Source organism: Prionailurus bengalensis, chromosome A1 (assembly GCF_016509475.1).
Source record: "Prionailurus bengalensis isolate Pbe53 chromosome A1, Fcat_Pben_1.1_paternal_pri, whole genome shotgun sequence".
Classification (NCBI taxonomy): Eukaryota; Metazoa; Chordata; class Mammalia; order Carnivora; family Felidae; genus Prionailurus; species Prionailurus bengalensis.
The window spans coordinates 73,760,976-73,778,007 of NC_057343.1; the positions used below are offsets into that span (position 1 = coordinate 73,760,976).

The following is a 17,032-nucleotide window of genomic DNA, read 5'->3' on the forward strand; positions in this document are numbered from 1 at the left end:
AAGACCTTGTGCTTCTCTGATGCTCTTGGCATTTTTTTTTTGCGTTCCCTTTTTTCTCCGCCCCCCTCCTTGAGGATAGGCAGGGGGTTGTCTTTTTTTTTTTTAATTTTTTTTTTTAACATTTATTTATTTTTGAGACAGAGAGAGACAGAGCATGAGCAGGGGAGGGGCAGAGAGAGAGGGAGACACAGAATCCAAAACAGTCTCCAGGCTCTGAGCTGTCAGCCCAGAGCCCGATGCAGGGCTCGAACTCACGGACCGCGAGATCATGACCTGAGCCGAAGTCGGATGCTTAACCGACTGAGCCACCCAGGCGCCCCGGGGGGATTGTCTTTTTTCGGTCATCTTTGTGTCTCCAAGCCTGACGATTCCCTGCTGGTAACTCAGTACCTCTATCTTGAATGCTACAGATTCCCTTTGCAAAGCAAGCCAAGAAGTGATTTTTCCAACAAAAGCAGTGTGGAAATACAGGACTGCTGTCACCTGTAGTAGTCTGCATGGCCCCAAAGAAAATTTGTGAACTGGCCAAGAAACCAGGCCTTAGAAAAATCAGTCTTAATGCTGAGCAGTTTGTGTCAGATCATTCAGTAATTAAATCTGTATTGAGCACCAACCAGGCACCGCTAGGTTTGGGAGAATTTGGTGAATAAAATAGACCTAGTCCTTGCCCTCAGGGAACTTACTTTCTAATAGTGGAAATAGATGAGGAATCAGCTAACTGTAGAATTACAAATTCTGTGAGGGAAACAAGGCCCAGTGAGGAAGAGTAAGGCTCAGGTTTAGGGTGGTGACTGCCCACAGAAGAGGTCATCACGGAGGCCTTCTGAAGAGGTGACATTTTAGTAGAAGGCCGAAAGATGAGATGGGGATTTCTATGGAACAGCTGAAGGGACAGACAGAGGATCCCAAGCGGAAGGACTGTGTGCACAGAGTCGTGGGACAGGGAAAGGTTGGCACGTGGCAGGAACCGAGAGGAGGCCAGTGCGGTTACAGTGGTCCAGGGCCGCGGTGGAACGGGTCGCTCAGAGGCTTTTGTGCTGAGTGCGGGAGCTCCATGGCAGGGGGCCGCATGGGAGCTGGCGGCTGCCATCGCACAGCTTGTCCTCTTGCTTCTGGTGCGGGCCACGAACGCACCCTGGAGACCTGCACAGAGCATCAGTGTCACGAAGGCAAGAGGTGGTGGTGGGGAGAGGGTTGGGATAGCGGTGGCGAAAATCCAGAGAAGATGGACTCGAACTGTATTTTAGAGATGGAATGAAGATGACTTCCTGACAGATTTGATGTGGGCAGCAAACCAGAGAAAGGAATCCAAGAAGGACGTTGAACTCTCTGGTTTGAGCAACTGGGTATGTGCCGATTCCTGAGATGGCAGAGCCTGGAGGGAAGGAAGTTCGAATGTTAAGTTTGAACTTTGAACTTTGGACTTAACGAGGTTTGAGTGCCGGTGGGCATCCTGTAATGAAATGTCATTACATGTTTTCCCCTGAAGGTTTGTGCTTGTCGGGCCCAGAGCTTACCTTCTTCAGATCTTTTCTCAGATGTTACCTTCTCAGTGAGATCTTTCTTAACCAACCTAGTTACTGAAAACCCCACGCTACCTCCTCCTTCTCCTTAATTTTTCTCCATAATAATTATCACCATCTGGCGTTAGGTATCTGACATGTTAATTGAGTAGAACAGAAGATCTGTGAGACCAGGGACTTCTAGGTATAGATTACTGTGTGTGTGTCCCCAACACCTAAACGAGTGGCCTGTGGTAAATGCTTAGTAAGTATTTATTAACTGACTGTGTAAAATCACTTGAAGGATTCTTTGTTTTTCATGAGTAATTTTTTTGTAAGTATCTCTCCAGCTTTTGGCTTAAAACAACTCAATTTTCTTTTTTAAATGAATGCAGATTTTATAGGGTATTTTATGTATGTGTACATGTGTGCACACATATATGGGGGTTGGCATTGCTTTTTATAATGATTAAGAAATCTATAATTCATATTTCAATTATCCCTTCATTTTCAGGTCACAACTGATGGAAAACCAAAAATCATCGATATCATTGATACAACAGGAAGTGGTGATGTGAATACTGCTACAGTAGTAGAGCCCAAAGATGGTGAGATTATTGGTCTTTCAGGAAGAGTGCTCAAGGTTAGAGCTTTAATCTTTTAATTGAATTTTTCTTTCCTTTTTTTGTACTGTTGCCTCAAAGCATTTAGTGTTTTTAGCTTATGTTTACTGGTAGGTTACTAGTTACCTGTTGCTGTGTAACAGATTACCCCCAAAACTTCATGCTTTAAAACAACAAACATTTATCATCTCACAATTTCTGTGTGTCAGTAATCTGGGTTTGACTTAGCTGGGTGCCTCTTGTTTAAGATCTCTCCTGAGCTTGGCCAGGGCTGCAGTTTCATCTGAAGGCTCAGCCTGAGTGGGGAAGGGGAGTCTGTTGCAAGCTCACTCAAGTGGTTATTGGCAGGCTTAGGGTCCTCTCCACGGGGCTGCTATACGCCATGTAGCTGTCTTCCCCCTGGGTGAGTAGTCCAGGAGAGTACCCAAGATGGAGGCCATGGTCTTTTTACATATTAATCTTGGGATTCACATTCCATTGCTTCTGCCATTTTGTTTTCATTGGAAATGAGCCATGAAACCCAGCACACACTTAAAGGGGAAGGGAATTTTACGAGAGCATGAAGACCAGGGGTCATCTTAGAAGAAGTCATTTGTTGTGTGACAGTGGGCTTAGAATTAGGATATATTTTTCATTGTGGTTGCCAAATTCTAAAAATTTTTAAGTTTTGGATAGAAAGATAGGAAAAGTGACCAGGTTATAGTTTTGCCTTGTTTCCTGTTCCTTCTGAGAACTTGAACAGGAAATATTTAGGATTTAATCATTGTGGACTTAAGTGACTGGCTTTGTGTTAACTCTATGTGCTTGGTAGAAAGGTGAGCTAACATGAAAAATGATTAGATTGCTAACATAAAGCAATTCATGAGATGTTAGCTAATGAGCTTATAGATGTCAAGAATTTGTGGTTTGATATTTTAAACCAATAAGCAGAATTAGTTTGGAAAATGAATTTGTGCTTATTTATATGTTTAAAGAGCTGTATTTAACTCTGGCCATCTTTTACCGTCTCTCTGAATTATGTTTAAGCATCCTCTTCTGGATAAGGTTGTTGTGCTATGTAGTGAGTTAACACAAATTCAGCTGCTTAAAGCTACATACATTCCTGCATTTATTATTTTACTGTTTCCACGGGTCAGCACTGCTTTCTGTGGTTCTCTGGTCAGTGTCTCACAAGACTGTACTCAGGGATTGGTTGGAACTGTGGTTTCATCTGAGGCTCAGGATCCTCTTCCAACTTCATTCTTCTTGTTGGAAGAATATATTTTTCTTGCAGCTGTTGAGCTCACCACAGTTTGCTTCTTCCAGGCCAGCAGGAGAATCTCTCTGACCATTGGGATGGCCCCTGTCTCTGTTTTAAGGAGCCTACCTGATTAGGTAGGCTCACCAGGGCAGTCTCCTTTTTTATTAAATCAGTCACCTGATTACAGACCTTAATTGTATCTGCACAATGCCTTCACCTTTGCTATATTACTTACCATAATACAGTCACAGGAGTGCTAGTCACAGGCCCTGCCTTTACCAAGGGGAGAGGACTATACAAGGGCATGGGTCTTCTTGAGAATCTGCTACCATAGGCACACAGCAGGCATTAACATCCAGGACTGAATTGCTTGTATGACCCCAAAAGTCATATGTTGAAGCCCTGACACCCAATTTGATAGTATTTGGAGATGGTGTTAGGGGTAGATGAGCTCATGGGAGCGAGCCCCTCATGACAGGATTAGTCTGTTCTCTCTCTCTCTCTCTCTCTCTCTCTACCGTGTGAGAATACAGTGAGAAGGCTGTGCCTGCAAGTTAGGAAGAGTCTCCCCAGAACCTGACCATGCTGGCACTCTAATCCCATGCCCCCAGCCTTCAGAACTAAGAAAATAAATTTCTGGTGTTTGAGCTACCCCAGTATTCTATGGTATTTTCTTATGGTGCCTGAGGTAAGACACCATCTGCCGAAAGAAAGAAAGAAAGAAAGAAAGAAAGAAAGAAAGAAAGAAAGAAGGGAGGGAGGGAGGGAGGGAGGGAGGGAGGGAGGGAGGGAGGGAAGGAAGATTGTAAACTAGAGGGAAAGGAATTTCTGCACATCTGCATTATTCTGAGGTTTTGCCTGCCTTCCCCAAGTCTGTGTTGTTATTTAGACTATATTTCAGAGAAGACACATTGGGATTCCTGTGAGTTACATTCTTTGGGAAATTAGGGAATGCTTCTAGCAGGTTCCAAAGATTTAGAATCCTGTAAAGTTTTGTCCTCAATTGTTGTTGTTGTTGTTTTATAAGTTTATTTTATGAGAGAGAGAGAGAGAGAGTGTGCATGAGCCGGGGAGGGGCAGAGAGAGAGAATCCCAAGCAGGCTCTGCACATTGTGGAGCCCGACATGGGGCTCGAACCCATGAACTGTGAGATCATGACCTGAGCTGAATTCAAGAGTCGGACGCTTAACCGACTGAGCCACCCAGGCACCCACTCAGTTGTTTATTTTAAATAACTGTAATAGCCCATGCTTTAAACCACATGGACTGATAATACCACTCGTGCTCAAAGGCAGAAGTGGATGTACCATGTATATGGTAGGAAATAAGATCAGAAAATCGACAGATTACTACTTAAATCTTTTCCCAACCTAATGACCTACTTCTTTAGCTCTACTGTTAAGTATTCTCTGCCCATCAATATAGCAGGAGGTTTTAACTTAATTTTTTTTGTATTCAATGTGTCTTCAGAATTTAAAAGGACAAATGCTTGTCCACAGCTTCTAACAGGAGAAGCCGAGTGCGGTGCCCTGCATCTCCCCTTTCACCACCGATTCCCACTCTCCGAGAGGGAAGTCTTTGATGTTACATTTTCTTCAGGGTTTTAAGTAACATGCCCTTCTTAATTCTTGAACTTTTATCTGTGGAATTAGCAGTGTGGAAGAAGAGAGTTCACTTTCCAGGTCGTTCGTTTCTGAGAAGTTTCCTGGTATTGTCTCTGGGGTTCTTCCTTCCACTGTTTTTGCTGTTCTTTTATCTGGAATCCTGTTAATTGGACATTGGACCTCTTGAATTGATCTTCCAGTTTTCTTATGTTTTTCCACCCTCATTGCTTGTGTTTGTTTTTTTCCTTCCTGAGAGATTTCTGAGATTTCTTAGTATTCTTTGCTAACTCTCACATTGAATATTGTTAATTTTTGCCTATTATTTTTAAATGCAAGTCTGTTCATGTTCACTCAGAGCATATCTTCGTGTCAGGTATACAACATTTTATGTGGGAATATTGTCTAAATTTTTTTTCTAGTTTCTTCATCCTCTCTTTACTCACCTTCCTCTTCCTCCCATTCTCCTTTCCCCTTTCTCTTCCTTTTTCTTCACCCCTCCTGTTCCCTCCTCCCTCTTCCCTTTCTCTTCCTCCTCTTCTCCTGCTCCCTCTACCTCTCCCCCTTCCTTGTGCTCTACTTTCTGCCTGAGAGCTTTCCCCCAGCTGTCTAGCTACCCTGGCTGTCTCTTGGTTAACAAGGCACCTAAAGGGGACAAAGGTGCTCTCTGCCTTTGCAGGGCCTTGGGGTGTGGGTCTCAGTGATGCTATTGTGACAGACTCCAAAGTGGCAGTATATGGCATACTTTTTCCCATTGAGATATGCTCATTTACTTCCAAGAGGACTTGGCCAGTTCGGCCTGGGGTTTGGGGGAGAGGGAGAGAAGCCTCTCAGGGGCTCATGCCTGGAAAGGTGCCTGGAGAGATCTCTTGCAGACTCTTAAGTATGTCTCACCTCTCCGCTCTGCTGTGTGAATCCCTCAAGAAAGCTGACATTTCCATGTCTCTCTGGTTCAACGTCCAGTTGACTGGCTGGTCAGGTTTGGGCAGCACATGGGATGTGCAGCAGGTGTCTGATTGTTCCTCATACAGGCTTTCCACCAGTCTTCTTGGTGTTAGCTCTTTATCTGAACACAGAACATACCCACATACACGTTCAGCTTGTTTTCTTTCAAGGAAGTGCAGGTGTTCAGATACTTTGCAGTGGGCATCAGAAAGAATAGTGTTACTAGTCGCTGGTATTCTGGCTAGCTCGTATCTCTCAGAGCTCTTTAGCACACAGTTCTTAGCAACATAGCGAAGTGTTCAGGTTTCTTTGACTTGACCATGCCTTAAGATGAATTAAATAGCTGTATTTCAGCTTCTTCGAAATCGCCCATAAACTGTTGACAGTTAATGTCTTGCTTTCCCTGTTTGAGATGAACTACTGGTTAAGTGCTTTGAACATTCCAATAATCTCTTTCTCTAAGGAGGCCATTCCTAGGCCTTCTTGAGAAACTAGTGGTCAGTTACTTTGGAAAGTGACACTCCTATGAGCAAGTAGAGGCAAAAAAGTGAACAGAAGCTTAAAATCTTTTATGATGAAATGTACAGGCATAAAGGAAAGTGCATAAAACACATACGTACAGCTTGATGAATACTGAAGTGGATGCCACTTTATCTCCTACCCAGATGGGACAAAGAATATGACCATACCTCAGAAGCTTCCTGCATTCTCCCAGATCACAACCTACTTGGACTTTTGTGATGATCATTTCTGTGCTTTACTTTATAGTTTTACCACCTCTGTGTGGATACGTGAAATATATTGTTGGTTTTGCCTGTTTGTGGACTTTATATGAATGACCTCATTTGTGTATCATTTTATATCAGTTGTTTGCAAGATTCTTGCCACTCAAGCCAGGATGTTGCATGTAGTAATGAGTTTAATTTCATTGCTGTTCGAGATACCAAGGTTTGTATATACCAGTTCTGTCCACTCCACTGAGGATGAGCTGTTGTTTCCAGTTTGGGAGTCACTAACAGCTCTTCAGAGAACATTCATGTGTATGTATCTTTTGCACATGTGTGTAGATAACCTCCAGGATGCATACCTAGAATTGTTGAGTTTTAGAGATACAACTTAACTAGGTGATGTCAAACAGATTTTCCAAGTATTTGCACTAACCTGCATTTCTACTAGCAGTGTGCAAGAAATTTGATAGCTACACTGGTAACAGTTGGTATTTTTAGGCTAAAATCTTTGCAAATATGTGGGGAATCTAGGTGTATCATGTTGTGGTTTTAATTCATATTCTCTAATTACTAATAAGATTGAACTCCTTTTTATATATTGATTAGACATGAGGATTTCCTCTCTTGGAAAGTACGTGTTCGAGTCCATTTGCCCTCTCTCCCCAGTGAGTTGTCGTGTTTCTTACTAATTTGCAGAATTTCATATGTATTCTGAGAACCTGTCCTTTGATGGACTGTGGGTCAGGTGTCTTCTCCCATTCTGTATGTCTGTGTTCACTTTCTGGGCGGTGTCCTTTGAGAGCTAGAAGTCGTTAAATTTAATGTATTTGGATATTAGTCTTTGCCTTTTTGATTAGGGTTTTTCATGTCTTAATGACCTTTGCATGTCCTTCCTGACCCCAAGATCAAGAAGGTATTCTCATCTATTATTTTCTAAAAACTTTTGCCATGTTTCTTTTCCTGTCCTAGAATTCAGCTGGTATTGATTTTAGGCTGTATCTGTTTTTCCAGCTGAAGACCAGTTGCTATAATCTCCCCACAAATTTTCAGTGTTGCCTTTTACTTTGCAACCTTCACAGTGGGGTGATATAGCTTCAAAGTCTCATTTCCAATTCTTTGTGTCCTTTGGATGTTTTTTTCCTCATTTTCCTTATTCTAACTTTAGTAGCCATTTGGAAGGGAGCACAGTGCTTTTTAAAATTTACCACATTTAACTTGAAGTCAGTCTTTAAATCATCAATATTTATTCATATATATATATATATATATATATATATATATATATGTAAAAAAGTCCAGGCCTAGTGAATTACTTGGCCAAATGTGGCACCATATTTAGATGCAGTGATAGCTGGCAAGACCATGAGGCTGACAAGGCTGACATAGAGTTTGAAGTTAAAAAAAAAAAAAAAAAAATGGGACATTAACACTTATGATGACATTTGGCTTGTTAAGGAAATGTTCAATTCATTAGGCATCCCCTTAAAAGAGTCAGGGAAAAGAGGTGTAATTAGTAATCAAAGAGATTCTGTTTCTCTTATGAAAATGATCTTATTCCATTGCAGTGTTAACCTTAAAAATAAAACTGCCAGTTATTTACCAGCAAAAGTGGGTTTATTCCAGAATAGCAGAGAACTGCAATCCGGAATGAGCAGCCTTTGGCAAAATCGTAGACAAGTCCCCAGAACAAAGGAGAGGACTGCTATTTCATATAGAGGAAAGAGGCGAAGGCAGGAGGCCTGGTGGACACGAAGCGCCTCTTGCAGTAAACTGCCTCCTGCCTGGATGGGAAAGTCTGTGCACCCGCGAAGTCCCCCTCCATGAGTGGTAGTGCATGAGAGCACCCCCTGCTGGCCTCCTGACTCCATGCGAGCAGGTCTCTAGTTCAACAGTAGTTACCATGTAATAAAACCATTTTAAAGAAACCACTTAAGTGGTCAAAATATAAAGCTTGGATTCTTAAAAGAGACCGAAAATAAGTTCATGTGTATAAAATACTCAAATAGGCAAAATGACATACTCCATAATTGCTTCATAGGATAAAGTTAGCTTTACTCAAATTTGGTTAACTCTAGATAGCAGAACTGTGATTATAACATTTATGATTTTTGTAGTTGAATTTTTAATAAATAACCAGTCTGCCTTTACTGTGAGGAAAATACATAGTAGTGATTTGAAAAGTATCTGGTTGTGTGGACACTGCAGATTTTGGTCTCATTTATGATTAAATATAAATTATGTCTATTATTTTTATTGCGTTACATATATTGTAAGTAATTGTGGTTAAATACGTGTTCACACCTGTTGATCTTTCTGTTATTTCAGTCAGTCACTCCGTTTAATCCTCCGGCATTTCACGGCCTTTTATAATCTCCTTGTGCGAGAAGTTGCCACTAGCCTAGGGTTACAAGACCTGTGTAGTGGGACACCTGTGATGAAATAGTGTTTGAATTTGCCAGCCAGGGATTACTTTTTTTGTTGTTGCAACACTGTATTGTTGTGATGTCAAGGGCTACTGCAGGAACATTAAGAGTTAAGAATTCCTGTTCTCTAAAAGAGATTGGTAAATTGTGAATGAAAAGCACCAGTTTATATGCCATCATATACTCCAGACATCCATTCGATTCAGAAATGTTTACTGACATATGCAGGCTTTTAAAAAGTCGATCTTTGAAGTGCTGTGAATGGTGGGTTTTTTCCTCTATTCAGTCATGAGAAAATTTCATCCAAAAGTTTCTTTCCTGGGGACTAACTTGATGAGGGACCAGGGGTGAGCCAGTTACAGATAACTACCCGAGTGAGAACTCATGAGTCAGCCAACTCTGGGTGGTTGATAGTTCAACCTCGTGTTTTATACACATTTGAAAGCTGTTTTTGATGACCGGGGGTCCTGTGATTACAAAGAGAGTGAACATTCCACATGTTCTTGATTGACATTTGAAGTTGGTTGATGTTTAGTGTATTTGTGCAAATCATAAGGTGGAAATTATTAATTTTTTTCCTTTTACACACCAGGAAGTAGGAACCTGTGGGTCCACTCTGGTTAGTGGTAGAGTTTGGATTCACAGCCAGGTTTATCTTTACACTGGATGTTTTGGTCTCCATGATAGAGCTAGATTCTAGCTTTCTTTTCAGCCTTCCTGTGGTTTGGGCAAGCAGTGTGATTTCTTTTTGTTTCTTTGCTTTTTCCATTTGTACACTGGGCATGCTGTTTACATCATTCTGTTAATTAGAGGCTTTAAGTGTTATTTTTAAATACTTTGAGATATTTAGAAAGACTATTATAAGATGTTATATATAATTAATGTAATCTTATATAACTTTTTTCTTAAAGAGCTCATTTTAAGTATCTAGGCATTATCCCTGTTGATTGTAGAGAATGCAGTTCTTAACAGGAAATCTAAGCATGGAGAGGGTCTGTTAACTGCTTCTCTTTGCCCCTAGTTGGGCAGTAAGTAGGTCTGAGAAGGGAGGGAGAGGTGAGGTTTCCTTGATGCTTGAGAACTAAAGATTGTAGCAGTTTAATAAGGTAGCTTATGTTGAAAGCACTTCATAGACCATGAAACATTGTAATTCAAAGGTATCTTGGGGCGCCTGGGTGGCTCAGTGGGTTAGGTGCCCAACTCTTGATTTCAGGTCAGGTCATGATCTCACAGTGGTGGGATTGAGCCCTGTGTGGAGCTCTGGGCTGAGCATGGAGCCTGCTTAGGATTCTCTCTCTCTTCCTCTGCCCCTCTTCCTTGCCCCTGCTTTCTCTCTAGAAAGAAAAAGAAAGATATCCTGAGTGAAACATATTACTTATGAATGAGAAAAACTCCAGAGAGATATTAAGTGGCATCTTAGAATATGAGAAATATTGCTCTAATACACAACCTTGCTTATCCAAGTTGAGCCATTAGGATAGAAGTGAAATAACCTTTCTCTCCAGTAGTAAATCATTGGAATTGGGAAGCATTTAGTGAGTCAACAATTTGCTCTTTTTCTATAGATTCCTGTGAGCTGGATAAATCCCTCAGGCAAATATCATATTGGCATTAAAAATGGCTATGACTTCTATCCAAAGGCGCTCAAGGAAAGGATACAGGTAATGTCCAGTCTAGAATCAGTGACTTCTTCCTCAAATTTGTTTCCTACTGAAGAAAAAAATTTTTCATAAGATCCTGTTAACTCTTAATTATTGTGGAGACCGGGAGCCTTTCAGACAATGACTGCTTAAAGGTTCTGGTCAGTGGAATGTTACCCATTTAAAGTCACCATTCTTAATCTTGGATACATGGCTAAGTTTAGAGAATGTTGTGAATACATTGAAATTCAAGTTTTTGTATATTTGTGTTTTTCTGGGAGTTCGAATATAGCTTTCATTGGAGTTTTGAAGGACTTTTTTTTTTTTTAATCTCCAAAAGGCTAAAGACTGTTTAAAGTTGATTTAAAGCCCTGGCCGACTTATTTATTCCTGGTCCTGTAGCTTCTATGATAATTTGTCCCATTTTTCTTAACCGTTTAAGTAGGCTTCTTGATCCCAGTTAGTCATCATTCAGTACTAAGAAAAGTGTTGCTCAGACCAAAGCAGCTAAAGTGTGGAAAACACAAGTCTGTCATTAGAGAAATAAGAATTGCAAATTGAAGAAGGAGGAGTCTGCTTTAAAACGGAGCTACTGAGTAAATCTTTCTGTGATGATGGAAGTGTTCAGTATCTGTCCATCATGGCAGCCACTGGCCACAAGTAGCTGTTGAGAACTTGAAATGTGACTAGTAGGAAAATTTAATTTTATGTAATATTTTAAAATTTAAATCTAAGTAGCAACACATGGCTCCCATATTTGCCAGTACCACTTTATTAGATTGCTATAATACTGGTAGCTGATACAGGTTCAGAGTTGCAACTGCAAAAGAAGATGTGATCCTTGAAAATGAGCCTGATGGGTAAGACCTATGGAACGTTTCATCTCATCATAGCATTGTTATTTGCTTCTCCAGGGGGTCTGTGAACCATAAGAACTACTCAGCATGTTGCATATATAACCTTTACTTATTTGATTCTCATCGTTCTGCAAAAAATGAAGTTACAAAAAATGCATATAACTTACTGGATACTAATTTATTTTAAAATTTCAGGCTGAAATACACATAACAGTATTATGCACTATCTTAAATTTAATCAGTTATATCAATAAGATGCAAATTAACATGCAAATATAGAGTAAGTTAATATCAACCCCCTCCTTAGCTCAGTGGAGTTGATTGTTTTACTGGAAAGGATTTTTTTTTTTAACTAGCAGACCTCCACTGGGTGGCACTATGGGTTAAAGACAGCAGAGATGAAGGTGAGACCAATTTCAGTAACAAAGAACCCTGTCAAATCTAAGACAGGAAAAAAACAAGCCGGGAAGGGAGGAAGTCTAGGAAGCCTGCATGTCCCTCTTGCGGCCAGTCTTACTCTTGTGCTCCGCCTGCACGGCTTAAAGCAGTCCTCAGTTCCCTAAGGGCCAGCGTGTAGTATTTGCTTTTATTGTAAATGCCTGGGAATTCGGGTTTTTTACCTGACATGCTGTTATTAATCCTTGGATGGGCTGAAATTGGGACATACGATGTTATCAAAATACATTTGGTTGTGCCGTGGTAAATGTGTTCTCTTAAAACCCACGTGTAGTGAATAGTTTTAGTAATTGACCCATTGCTTTATCAACTTGATGCTAAATGATTTTTTTAGCCTCTGTGAAAATTGTGTACCATCACAACTGATAACAATTAGGTCCATATATAAATGACTGGCTAGGTTTACCTGGATATTTGTCAACCTTGTTGTAAGGTAACTTTTCTGTCTTGCAGAAAGAACGGAAGGAAAAAATCTGGGATCCTGTTCACAGGGTGGCCCTTGCAGAAGCCTGTAGAAAACAAGAAGAATTTGATGTTGCCAACAATTGCCCTTCTCAAGTTGGTGCCAGTGGCTTTTATTTACACGTTACCACAGAACCATAGTTCAGTTCTCAGAGAATCGGCAGACTTTTTTCCACAAGTTTTAAATTGCTTAATTTTAGTAATTTTTCTTTTATTCTGAAATCAATTTACACGTTTATTTTTCACAACTTCTCATGAATTACCACAAATTGAACACTCCCTTCCATACCTCTTCCTAATCATTACTCCCTTCCTCCTCCAAAAGCAACCACCATTGCCTGTTTTAAATTTGCAGAATGGAATCCTACAGTGTGTCCTTTTACACGTCACTACTTTTAGTCAGTTATGTTTGCGACATTCATCCATGTGTGAGTGTGGAAGGAGTTTGTTCACTTCTCTTGCTTACGATGGATGCACCACAATTCATGTGTGCATTCTGCAGATCAATACTTTGTTTTCAGTTCTTGGCTCTTGTGGAAGATGCTGTTTTGAACATTCTCACGTGCATGTCTTTGGTGGGTCGTAGAGGGGTAGTAGCCGCATGCATGTCTTTGGTGGGTCGTAAAGGGGTAGTTCCAGTTCATATTCCCGCAAGAAGGATATGAGAGCTCCCATTATTTCACATCGTTAAATAGCTGTTACATTTCTTTTAATCAGTTAATAAAATGAAGATAATGTCTTGGTTTATAAGGAAAACAATACGTGCTAGTTGCAGAAACTTTTGGATAACACGGGTGTGTAAAGTAATAAGCAAGAGCTTCCAAAGTGCCACTCCCCAGGGGTGGTACCAACAACCTGATGTTTATCCTTCTGAATCTTTCTTTTAATGCATACATGTACCTTTTCTTAATCAAAAGTGGAATGGTATTGGTGGTTGTTAGCCCTGGCTGCAGATTAGAATCACATGAAGAGCTTTGTGCCCTAGAGAGGAATTAAATCAAAGCCTTGGAGGAAGGCTGGCATTTTTTAAAGCACCCTGGAGCTTTAATTAATGTGCAGTTAGGGGCGAGGACTACTGGCCTCAATAGATCTACGTACACATTTAACTTGCATTTACTTAATCTGTGTACAGCATCCCCTTTAATTGGGTAATTCACCCTCTTTAGCTGCATTATTTTCTGTTAGGTCACTGTTTGTCCTTCAGCCTCTTACTAGTCACATTAAGTGTTGTACTTCAGGCAGTACTCATATCAAGTCAACTTTATAAGAGGAGGGATCTAGATTTAATTATCCATTTGATTTTGTTTACCAACAATGTCTGTATAATTGTTTTTTTTCCTTTAAGGAGGAGTAAATGTTGAATATATTGAATAACTAAAAATGAAGCGTAACCAGATTTTTGGAACATACGGAAATTACATTTTAATTCAGTAGGACTGTTCAGGTGAATGTAGAGCAGTCTAATGTAGTACGTAGTTTAAACAAAAATAGTTGGCATGTGACAGTTCTCATGGTGATGGATCAGAATGGTTAAATAGTTTATCTGTACAAGGTCAGGAATATAGTATGTGTTTAGCATGTTCTAAAAGACAGAAGGTAATTTGTGGTTTCTCTTATTTATTTGGATTCTTAAACAGATTTCAATGGAAACAATCCTGATTAAAAAAAATCTAAAGGTCAATAGATAACCTATTTTATAGCAATTTTAGAGTTAATTTTGGAAATTAGTTGTGCAGATTATAGATACGTGACTAACATAAGTCTTGGTCTAATGATACCATCAACATGGAACACTGTGTCTTTCCCAAAGCGGATGGAATAAATAAATGAGAGATTGACTAAAAGAAGTATTATTTTTAAAGTATTCAATATATTAATTAATATCTGCATCATTAAATTGAACTACAAGTTGCATAGATATAAAAAAAATTTCTTACATTTTTCCAGAGTAAAATGGCTTTCCTGTTGGTCACACGGTGTCTTTGGTTACATGTTAATATGTTGTGTGTTTCAAGAGCACAAAATGTACTAATATTAATATATGTTCTTATTGATTAGGCAAATAAACTAATCAAGGAGGAACTTCAAAGTCAAGTGGAATTGCTAAATTCTTTTGAGAAAAAATATAGTGATCCTGGCCCTGTGTATGACTGCTTGGTGTGGCATGATGGTGAAGCCTGGAGGTAAACGTCATGTATTATATAGATCTTCACTTAAAGCTGTTTTTATCTACTCTGAAGAACATTAAATTCTCAGAACCGTCCAGAGAATTGGTTTAAATGACATTAATATCCCTAAGCAAAACTGTTGGAGAGACAAATTGGCTTTCGGGTAGTTTTGGATAAGCTCTTTGAACTTCTTGGTATTTTAGGTGCTAAACCTGTCCCTTGTGTGTTTTAAAGAAGCTTGTTTCATTAACCAGACAGTAACTTAACCAGATAACAGTAGGTTAATCATTGGTAGACACAGAAATGTTCCTGACCAGAGCTAGGCAGTTTGGAAAGTAACTGCAAGAGAATACTAGATACAGAACTGAGCGTATGTGGGAAATATTGGACAGGGACTTAAGGAAATATTCCAATATTAGCAGGGATGGGGTAGTGGGACAATAGGTGGTTCAGTTCCAATGTTTCCTGCATGTACTGAAAACACTGCCAACTTTGTCCTGAGGAAAATATGTTTCCAAGGTCCTTAAGGCAGTTGACAAAGGAAGGGATCCATGCAACGGTTTGTTGACATTATTCTAAGACAGCTTTTAGAATTTTTGCGTTGGAAATGAAACTTAGAGGAAATAAAATCTGAAGTCACTGGAGTAACACTTTAGAAAATGTTATAATTAATGAAAAATGGAGCAGAATTGTGGTTTCAGGTGCTACTGGAAATAATTTTTCTGATTGCATCGTACTGTATACCGTGTAGGGCTTCGATTCCCTGCCCCATCTCAGGGTTAGACACAGAATTTTTTGAGGAGACTCTTAGAGACTCCAAATTACCTAAGGCGAATCTTGGCACTGTCATTTCAAAAATGCCGGCCACTTCTGAGGGGAGGTAAAGTGACCTCAAGTGCCTTGGTTTTTGTTTCTACAGACTGTCAAACCTGCCCTCCTCCTGCCACGCTTCCACTGTTGAACCCATATCACTACCCTTAGCAGGGAACCCAATAGAACCATACTCTTAAGTATTTGTCAGGATGTACAGGGTCAAACTCAGTCACTCTCTGTTGAGAAAACTGTTTACAGAAGATTACTTGAAGGAAAGAACTGTTAGTTGGTTTCTTTTCAGTGGTTTTTGACCTTGTTTTCCCAGGTTTCCTTTGAGTTGGATGAAAGCTGTGGACTTTTTTCATAGAGGATAGGATGAAGAAATGTATTAAAAATGTCCAGGAATTTTTAACCCATGCCCCTTTTCCTGCCCCCCACCTTCCACAAGTACTCTAATCCTATCCGTGAACCTCATCTCCATGTTCCCTTTCTGGTATGCTAACACCTGTTCCTTGAACTGAGCCAACCACCTTCAGAAAGTTATACCCTGCACCAATATGCATACTTGGCCTCTGTGGAATTACTTAGGGGAGTCACTCAGTTTTATGTTGATATTTTGATATGGTGCTTGAAGTGTTGAGTCACTGCATGTTGACGGTGGTTACAAGAAACTGATTTTTGGAATGTGTCACTGTATTTGCTATGAGAATGTTGTCAAAGATGTTGATTCATTCATTCTTTCATCATTGGGCAAATATTTGAGTACTTTTCTTCGTGCCAGGTAGACTCTAAAGAAGCTATTCCGTGGACTCTAGACTCTGTGAAAGCCAGTGTGAGAACATCTGAGCCCGTCCAGGAAGCATCAAGAAAGATTTTATTGAAGGATCAGCTCAAGTTAGCAGACAGGGAAGGGGCAGGGGTTAAAGGTCCAGGAAAAGGTCCAGAGGAGATGGAGAGACTTCCAGGGATGTAGAATGTTTCATGGGCTGGATGAAAATGGGGCAGGACTTCCGAGATGATTGCCGGGATGGAGAACTGGCCAGTTACATCTGTAACTTTTAAGAACCCCAGGTGTTACTGTTTTGGCAAATAGGATTTGGTGGCATACGTTTTACCTGTTGACCTCAGTCCAGATTCCATTTGACATGCTACTTGTTTCCTGCTTGTTCATTTCCATTAGTGTTCAGTCTCCTCTGTCTTGCTCTACTGTATGTCTTTTTTTGAAATGCCATAAATCATTTTAGCCGCACACTGATTGGGTATACATAAAAACAAACAGTTTCAGAGATCCTTCTGTCTAAATTGTCAAAGTTTGTTAATGAAATATATGCCTTAATATTTATAATAAATGTCCTGTCTGTACTAGTGGGCTTCCATTAATTCATTGTAGCAATTGTGATTGACTCTAGCTTGTTAAAACACAATTCTTCTTATCTAGAAAATGCACACAAAGGCCTAATAGCTAAAAACATAATATTGACCTTAAATGATGTGCATTCCACTTATGACTTTTATTTTAGATTTATTTAGTTTTAATCAGACTATTTTGTAGTATTTGGAATACATATTGTAAA

General features: G+C 40.0%; 1 protein-coding gene across 9 annotated transcripts in view; it reads left to right on the top strand.

The window, feature by feature from the left end:
• TPP2 (tripeptidyl peptidase 2) overlaps positions 1–17,032 on the top strand; it is a 67,940-nt gene that overhangs the window by 5,389 nt on the left and 45,519 nt on the right. For 8 of the 9 annotated variants that reach the window (XM_043582633.1, XM_043582623.1, XM_043582627.1 and 5 more), the window contains exons 2-5: positions 2,017–2,145; positions 10,628–10,723; positions 12,469–12,573; positions 14,536–14,660. In XM_043582633.1, the coding sequence (XP_043438568.1) occupies positions 2,017–2,145; positions 10,628–10,723; positions 12,469–12,573; positions 14,536–14,660 (455 nt within the window). Of the gene's footprint in view, positions 1–2,016; positions 2,146–10,627; positions 10,724–12,468; positions 12,574–13,902; positions 13,922–14,535; positions 14,661–17,032 lie in introns of those variants that run through there. The other variant, XM_043582652.1, reaches the window with a different exon arrangement.